Below are 8,702 nucleotides of genomic sequence, written 5' to 3'. Positions count from 1 at the left end.
CTGCCTGGCTCTCTCCAACCTTAATCTACTTTTGGGCATGATTCCTCCTCAAGAGCATCCTCACCAGAAGGAAAAGTTTGTGCTGTTGCATCAGACATATAAGGGTATGAGAGGTGAGATTTATGAGGGCTGAATTTCTATTGAATAAATTAAAGGGGTTTGTTGTGCCTTGGATCTAGTCCATCTGCAGGCTGAAGCATCTCCTGGTAGAAACCATTGTGAACATCCTGCCCTGAGGTCTCCCAAGCCTAAGCAGTTCAGCTCCAAAGAGTTTTGAGTTCTCTTGGTTCTCGTTGAAGGCTCTTCCATTTGGAGTGGGATGTGTCATGGCTGAGCACCTCCTCCCCAGAGGTCCTGCCCCTGATGATCCCTCTGCAAACTCCCCTGCTGGGCTAGACATCATTCCCATCAAACCTTCCACATGCCTGGGGTCACTCCAGGAGCTAAAGTCCCTCCATATCCCCCCTGCTTGTTTGCCTGGGGATGTCCTGATACCCTATTTAGGGCATATTGATTGGACTTTATTGCCCTGAACCAACCGACTGTAGTTGGATGTCCCATACAGGACCACTAAAGGGCTCTGCCTTTTCCTTCTCCCCTCCCTGTGGCTACCTTCAGCCCTCAGAGGGACACCTCTATCAAAAGACAAGTGAAAGGCCAGGTCCAACTTATTTTACTGAGATACAGGGAAAATAAGTGAGCACAAAAGAGAAAAAAAAGAAGTTGTGAAATCTGCACAGGGGAAAAGGAGTGCAAACCTGCAGTGTGTTCCCTCCCTCCCTGCGTGGGCAAGGTGCCAGCAGCCAGGACTGGGTGCCTGCATCCACCTTGGGTGTGCAGAATTCCAGTGTCTCATGCCCCACGACATGAGTGTTTCCACAGCTGAGCAGCAGGAACACAGGCCTCCCAGACCAGAGGTGCTGCTCCCCTGTCGCCGGTCGGTTACAGCTGATCTCCGAGGCACTGCAGCACCCCTGTTCCCACCTTCTCCTCTCCCTCCCTCCCACCTGATCTGAGACCTCCAGCATCCTGCTAAATCATGGTCCTCCTTGCCATCCTGCCCTTCACCCCAAGAGGAGACGCTGGATACAAGGCACCCTGGTGAGCACAGTTCCACCTGTACTTCCTGGTCGCTGACAGGGAGATCATCCTTGGGCAGATGGGATTTCTTGGGGGTCTTCAGGGTGGAGGTACTGTTGCAGGGGCTCTACTTCTCCTTTGGTTCATATAAGTGAGTCTGCAGTTACTTGGTTTCTCCCCAGTTATGGTTTGATCTCTGTACCCTGGGAAGGACTCAGGCTTTGTTGGGATGGACTAAGGGGAAGGTTAGTAGCCCAGTGCCTGGAATTGGACAGCCAAGGTTGGGGCATGGGTTCTCCTCACGACAAAATTTCTTCCAGCTGCTGCTGAGTAAAACAACAGGGGGGAAAAAAAAGAAAAGGACAAACTCTTTTATTTGAGACATCTTTCCAGATTTGGATGTTCTCATCACACGGCACTTGTCGTGTCTCTTCCCACCTGGGCTCCTGCTGGATTTGGTGAATTCAGGAGCAGTGTCCTCAGGCCTTGCCCTGCCTCCCCCGTGGTTCACAGCTGGGTGGCTGTCACCTCGGAGAGCTCGGCTGGTGGGACCATCCACACGTCCTGCACGGAGCAGCTGGGCTCAGCCAGCAGGCAGGGCTTGTCCCACACCTCCTCTGCTCCCTTTTTCTTGTCCAGGTTAAAGATGAGCTTCAGCTTCTCTGGCTCCATGGAGTTCAGGATGATGACGCCCAAACCCAGCAGCAGGCACAGCAGCCCTGCCATGCACAGCACAGGGACACATTAACACCTCCTCCCAGTGTGTCCCAGTTCCATCCAGATCCAGACAGAGGATGGCGACATGTGGCATCACCTGGAAGGTCTAGGGAAGGTGTTATTTCCCTTTCCACATCTGGATTCTGACATCAGTCTGGGCTCTCCCGTAAAAAAAGGGGGGTCAGTGAATTGGGGCAGAGAGTTAGGGCTGGAGCTGGGGAAAGGCTGGAGGAGCTGGGCTTGTTTAGCCTGAAAAAGAGGAGTGTCCAGGGGAACTTAGTTGCCATCTGTCCTTGGAGGTGTTGTAACATGGGAAATTCTGGTTTGATGAAAGGAAATAATTGCTCCCCATGAGTGGGACTGCTGTGGGGCAGGTTCTGAAAGCAGAGGGAATCTCTGTCTGTGGGGACATCCACCAACAGATTGAATAAGGCTGATGTGGCTTTGAGGTTATCCCTGTTGTGGGAGAGGGACCCCTGAGGGTCCTTCCAGGCCAGGTCTTTCCCTGACTCTACAATTCCTGACTGTCATGCTCTCCTCTGGGCACACCTCCAGCAGATAACTTCAGCCATTCATATCTCTTGACTGCTCATCTCGTTTCCCCCCAACCTTGGGGGAAAAAAATCTTTTATGCCTTTAAAAAAAGAAAAAAAGTAATTTTCTGTGACCAGACATGGAGACAGAAGGGGTGAAGTCCTGTTGAAACATCACTGCAGGGATGGAGAAGAAAAGCCCCTGGAGCAAGCTGAGCACTCACCTGTCACTAATGTCAGCCAGAAGGATTCACCATAGTCTGTTTTCAAGGAAACTGGGCCAAACTGGATGGGGCACTTGGGGGTGTTCCTCGCAGTGAAGAAGAAGAGCAGTGAGAAGAGGATCAGTGCAGCAGTGAGCAAAAGCATGTAACCACCGTGGAGCAGGACGGACATGGAGAACAGCAAGATGGAAATGAGCCACGTGCAGAAAGCCAACCTGTGAAAGGACCATAAAACCAAGTAGGAAGCATCCTGGAATGAATGTTTGGAGAATCCACTCAGGGCCTCCTCTCCACTTCCCAAGGGAGGGACACAGCACCGGGCAACCTGCTCTAGCTGGCCTTGCTTCGGCAGGTGGGCTGGACAGGCTGATCAGAGGACACCCCTTACAACCCAAACAATTCTGTAACTACATGAGTGGTGGAGTTGTGGGACAGGTCCAGCAGTGGTGGAGAGGGATCTCTACACCTGGGAACATTCAGTGTTAAACTTCGCAAAGCCCCAAGCACCTTGATACGGCTTTGACATCAGCTCTGCTCTGGGTGTGGGACTGGAGTAGAAATCTCTGGACATCCCTCCAAATTAACTTTTTTTTTTTTGATTCTTGTGATCATCCACAGCTGGCCACCCCCAGGCAGTTCTTACCTGTTCAGAGGGACAATGGCACCAAGGGACACCTTTGTCTGGAGAACTGCACCTTAAGCCATGCCCACCTGATTCAGCACCTGGAGTGAACCCAGCTTCCAGCCCTGCCCTGTGTGTGAGGTTTGGGTTTAGCCCACTGGGGAGCTGAGCCTAACAGCTCAGTTTTTCTTATTCCAAGAATAATAATGAAAAACAAATTTTCATCAGCATTCCTTCCTTGAAATACTCCTCCTCAATAACAGGAATTTTTGGGCAAGGATATTTATTCTTCCTGAAAATAAAACAGGAGATGTAGACGGGGACCTGGAGCCCTTCCCCACAGGGAGAATTGCAAGGCTCACTCTTTCCTCACTCTTTCCCACCACCTCTGAGGCACATGGGGGTGCTACGAGACTCCACAATCACAAAACACACAAGGGCTCTCAGCTGTGCACCACAGGACAGCCTCTGAGCACCCTCATGATGGTCCCTCCTGCTTCCCACAGGCAGGTCTCATGCCCTCTTGGCATGCAAGAGGAAGCCCTTCACAGCTGGTCTTACTGGGGCTCCTTATCTTAGTCCTTGGGAGAGGATCCTGAACTATAAGCCTCACAGCTGCATCTGTTTTCCCTTAAATGAAGAATAATTTTTCTCTGATCATAATTTTGTACATCATGACAGAGGACACAGAAAAGGACTCCAGAGAGATGGGTAAAAGCTGCCCCTCTGCTCTGGAGCCAGGCTGGGAGAGATGGGGGTATTCAGCTGGAGAAGACAAGGCTCCAGGGAGACCTTAGAATCCCTTCCAGTGTCTAAAGGGGCTCCAAGAGAGCTGGAGAGGGAATTTGGACAAGGGCCTGGAGGGACAGGCCAAGGGGGAATGGCTTCCCATTGCCACAGGGCAGGGTTAGATGGGATACTGGGAGGGAATTGTTGGGTGTGAGGGTGGTGAGGCCCTGGCCCAGGTTGTCCAGAGAAGCTGTGGCTTTCCTGTCCTTGGAAGTGTTCAAAGCCAGGTTGGATGAGGCTTGGAGCAACCTGGGATAGTGGAAGGTGTCCCTGTCCATGGCAGGAGGTGGAATGAGATGAGCTCTAAGATCCCTTCCAGCCCAACATTTCTGTGATTCTATGATTCTATTGTTCTATGATTCCATGACAGGCCAGGAAGCATGAGCATCCCCGATCCTGCAGAAAGCCAAGGCTTTGGCAAGGCCTTACAGGGAAGGGGGTGGCTCCATCAGATTCCCTCTGCTCTGCCTGGTTCTTTCCAGAGCAGAGACAGGGCTGACTTCTCTGTCTGTAACTCACCAGAGCGTGGCCGAGGCGTAGTGGCCGGAGATGCGGTACTGCCTGTGCACGGCGCAGGGGCTCTGCGAGCTGAACTTCTCTGCCATGTAGAGGATGGGGCTGGGCAGCCCCTTCTCCAGCCCCTCGCTGTAGCTGCGGTCATAGTTTGAATCGAAGCTCCAGGGAAAGTGCTCGTTGTAGTTGATGGTCTCATTGATCTGCTTCACTGGGTTTCCTGCCAGATGATGAAGAATAAGAAGCCTTGGAGGCAGCTCCAAGACTTGCCGGTGTGGGGGCTGCAGGGCCCACAGCCCCAGTATCTACGTGCATGGCTGCCAAACTTGCCCCCAGTCCCCTCCTGCTGTGATGTGCACTCACCCTTCAGTGTGATATTCACCCCCTCCAGGCCGATGTGCAGTCCAATGTCCACATTCACCACGGCACGGCTGAAGGACTTGTAGGAGGTGTTTGCCTGCACCCAGCCAGTCTCCCAGTCCCTGGTGAACTGTATGGCTGTGGAGAATTCAGAGGTTAGTTATGGCCTGGCACCAAGACATCTAGTGCTGGAAGCACCTGCCTGGTCACCATGGCCTGGGCATCACCTGCCTCATCCCAAGGGCAAGGACTGGGCTGTGAGCCACAAGGAGGAAAGTCCTGTATGTCCTTCCCCAGTATCAGCCCTGACTCATATTGGGTTGGTTTCTCCCCAGCTCCAGTGCAGTCCCTAACTCTTGAGGCTGATGTGTCAGCGCTGTCTGGGCACTGGTCCTCATCTAAGCACCTTCCAATTTGTCTGCCTGGAACTTGGTGGTGGGTTTTTAGTGACTGCCCTGGATATGACCACCAGTCTTCAGAGAGGAGACTTGCACCTTCTCCTGGTGGCTGGAGCCAGGTCCCAGACACAAGATGGGTGTGGGTCTTCCCCATGAACTCATCCTACAGGCTGGACTTGGTGCTTGGCTGCTCTATTCATGCTCCCTCGCTTTTCTCCTCCATGCCTTGGGCATCCTTGATCTTCCCCCCCAGAACCCCACTACTCACTGAGGAGCACTGCTCCCACGAAGAGTCCCGTCACCAGCCGCAGGAACCAGAAGAGTCGCTGCCAGGGGTGAGCAGAGCAAGGGGACAGATCTCAGTCAGATTTTGCCATGGGGACCTCAGCACCAAACATGTCATTTAGAAACACCAGATGGTGAGGAACAGGCCCATCCCTCCCTTAGGGAGTCACACCATGTGCTTTGTAGGCAGGTGGGGAACATGTGGCTGGTGGCACCCACCACAACCCTGCACAGAGCCCAGTGAGCAGTGCTGGGACATGCCCAGTGCACACCTCTTTCTTTTATTGAGATTTCAGGGAAGGTGGAGTGAGACCTTTGAGCCTCACCCTGCTTTTCCACCCCTGTGAAATCACTTGGCCTTGCTCATAGAGAAATCAAGCCAAGCTCAAATCTAGCTGCCTCAGAAATTTGGGATGGTGGAGTGATGTCTGTAGCATGGGGTCCATGCTGGGATGGGCTGGTGCTTACCCCTCTGTCTTGCTAGAAATCCCAGAGCCTTGCCCATAAACTGTGGGCATGTTTGCTCCCCAAAGCTCTTTTCAAGGCTGGGAAGGAGGAGGAATGTTGGATACACAGTTCAGAGACCAGAGGTCTGTACTTCCCCTGCTTCTCCACTTACCCCCCTGCCTCTGATTCCTGGTAGGATGATGATGAAAGTGGCCAACATGGAGAGGAAGATGGTGATGATGACAGCCCAGGTGGTGTCAAAGGGGAAACGAGCATTGGCACCGGGGTAGAAGGGGTAGGAGCCATTCCACAGCGTCATCCTCCTGCCTGGGAGGGCTGGGAATTGACACCAGAGAGACAGTGGAGCAAAAATCACCTCCACAGTTCCACCACACCCAGCCTTCTCCACAGAACCCCCTCCTGCCCCCTTGCCAGCGCTCTTCTTGTGCCAGGCACAGCTGTGTGTGCATCCCCAGTGCCTGGGACACTGCAGCCCCACACGGGCCATACTCAGGCATCTCCCACTGGAGCCCTCCATCTCCTCGGGGTACATCCCAGAGCAAAGCTGGGTTGGAGTCACCAGGGCATCTGCTGCAATCCTCAGGTTGTCCCCAGTGTGGGACAGCAAGACATGCAAACACCACTGGGTCTCTCTTCTGCCTGTTCTCCGTCCCTGCTGTCTTCCCCATGCTCCTCCCTCCCTGGTTCAGCCCTTTATCCTACAGCCTGGCTCCCGTTCGCAGTTGCTGTGCTCGGGGCGCTGGTGAATCACAGCACAAACACGGGCTGCGCCTCATCGAGCTGCTCCTCGCTGAGCCCCGACGGACTTAACTCCTCATCGTCCAAGGAAACAGGAATAGCGCGGAGGGGACAGAGGAACTGCCTGTCCCTGGCAGCAGGGTGCCTGTCCCAGGAGCCAGCTGGAGGGAACGGTGGGCAGAGGGATGCTGCTTGGGAAGCCAGACTTGACCAACTCACTTTCCCGCTAGGAAAGGGCTGCTCAGCATCCCTCGGGAATGGGGACCATACCAGAAGTGGCTGCAGGAACACCCACACCCCTTTCCCCAAGCCGAGCCTACCTCTGCCGCGGCCCAATCCTAGGGATGGGTTGCTGCTGCAGAGCTCCGTTGTGTTCCCAAGGATATTGCCTCGGGATGCTGCCTGCCCGCCCAGTGTGGAATCACGGCTGTGTTTCTCCCAGCGTTTTTAGAGTGCCCGCCTCCAAAGGCGGCTGGATTATCCAGCCTTACCCACAGCGGATCGGCCCCCTCCGGCGCTCCTGCTGAGCCCGGGGTAGGCAAGGCTGGCAAAGTACTGGGAGAGGTTTGCCTTCTTTTCCTTGACTTTTCCTGCAGAGCGGTGAAAAGTTCAGCTGTTCCTTATGGCACGAAGACCCTGGGGCTCCCAGGCTCCTTGGGAGCCTGCTGTGAGAGAGCAGAGGGCTCAAAGCCCTCAGCTGCACTGCCCGGTGAAATCACCTGGCAGCTGAGATCACCTGGCACAGCTTGTGGCTGCACAGCCTCCTGCTTGACCCTGCTCCTGACTCCATCCACCCGGACAAGTTTCTTGGGAAGGTCCTGGCTGACCTGTCAATCCCTGGGCAAGGTGACAGAGTGACTGGCAAGGGGGATCATCAGAGACCCACAGCTCTAGAGGTGCTCCCAGCCTTGTTATGCAGAAGATGCTCAAGTTACTAACTTGGCCACAGTGTGGAGATTGTGAAATTCAAGCTTTTGGGGTTTGCTCTTGTTCTGTGGCAGTTTGGTTGGCTGCAGCAGGTTGCATTGGTGCCAAGAAGGACCAGTGTGGCAGAAACACTTTCCTGATCCATGTTTGGGGACTTCTCTCCAGAACTGGCACAGTTACAGCCATCCCCTGGGTATTTCTTTCCGCATCCCTGTGGATGGGCTGGCTGGGTGCCCTGGAGAGCTGAGCTTCTGACACCCTTTGCAGAGGAATATAAAAATGAGTTTTCACTGATGTCCAGCAGTAAATAAAGGCATTTTTGGGCAAAGACTTTGACATTTCCCCTCAAGTGCCAAACTGGTGCTACTCAGTCTGAACACTGAATCCCACCACAGAGGTGGTTTAAAAAAAGTAAAGGGTGGCAAGGGTGCCATGGCTGAGGAATGTGTGGGCAGAGATGTGCTGTGGGGCTGTCTGCTGGGAATGTGGCACCAGCTCTGACTCTGAGAGCCTCTGCAGAGCAGAAGGAGACGTGGACTTCACCACCTCAGGGGTGTTCTCACAAACACACAGGCTTTGGACCGCTTGGAAAGGTGGAAATACCTCTCCCTCCAGCATGGGAGAGGGATAACTGAGGCAGTGACTGGTAATTAGCAGGCTGAGATTAATCTAGATGTGGAAAATGCAACCATGTGAGGTGGTATGTGGGATGAGTGCTTAGACGATCCATCCCTCATTGAACTCCCTGGAGGTGGAAGAGGTAGCAGTGGAATGACCCCTGCACTGGCTTTGTTAAACCAATGTGTGGAGTTTGCCTGGGGAAAAGATCGAGGTGCAGTGGGTTTTGGGCTGTTCAGATGAGCATCACAAATATCTTTTGGGGAGATGCCTTCTTGCCAAAGATGAAAGGGAGGGGGGGGAGTTCCCTTCCTTCTCCAAAGGAGGTGCCCAGCAACACAGGGTTTGTGTGCAAGGACACTGGGAAACTCACAGGGCTGCTCTGGTTCCCTCATCTGTCCCCAGCAGTGATGGAAGTGGGGTGGGATGG

At 53.8% G+C, this 8,702-nt stretch overlaps 1 protein-coding gene across 1 annotated transcript; it reads right to left on the bottom strand.

Annotated features, from left to right (window-relative positions):
* Positions 1–1,587: 1,587 nt before the first annotated feature.
* On the bottom strand, positions 1,588–6,287 carry LOC103757921 (dual oxidase maturation factor 1). The gene is made up of 6 exons (XM_018069555.2): positions 6,141–6,287; positions 5,505–5,562; positions 4,842–4,976; positions 4,485–4,698; positions 2,555–2,769; positions 1,588–1,799 (listed from the first exon to the last, which is right to left on the bottom strand). The coding sequence occupies exons 1-6, from the start codon at positions 6,285–6,287 to the stop codon at positions 1,588–1,590; spliced, it is 981 nt and encodes a 326-aa protein (XP_017925044.1).
* Between the last annotated feature and the right edge of the window lie 2,415 nt (positions 6,288–8,702).

Source organism: Manacus vitellinus, unplaced genomic scaffold (genome assembly GCF_001715985.3).
Source record: "Manacus vitellinus isolate BGI_N305 unplaced genomic scaffold, ASM171598v3 scaffold_16_pilon, whole genome shotgun sequence".
Lineage (NCBI taxonomy): Eukaryota > Metazoa > Chordata > Aves > Passeriformes > Pipridae > Manacus > Manacus vitellinus.
The sequence above is the reverse complement of the archived record's forward strand: the minus strand, read 5'-3'. Positions and strand labels throughout refer to the sequence as shown.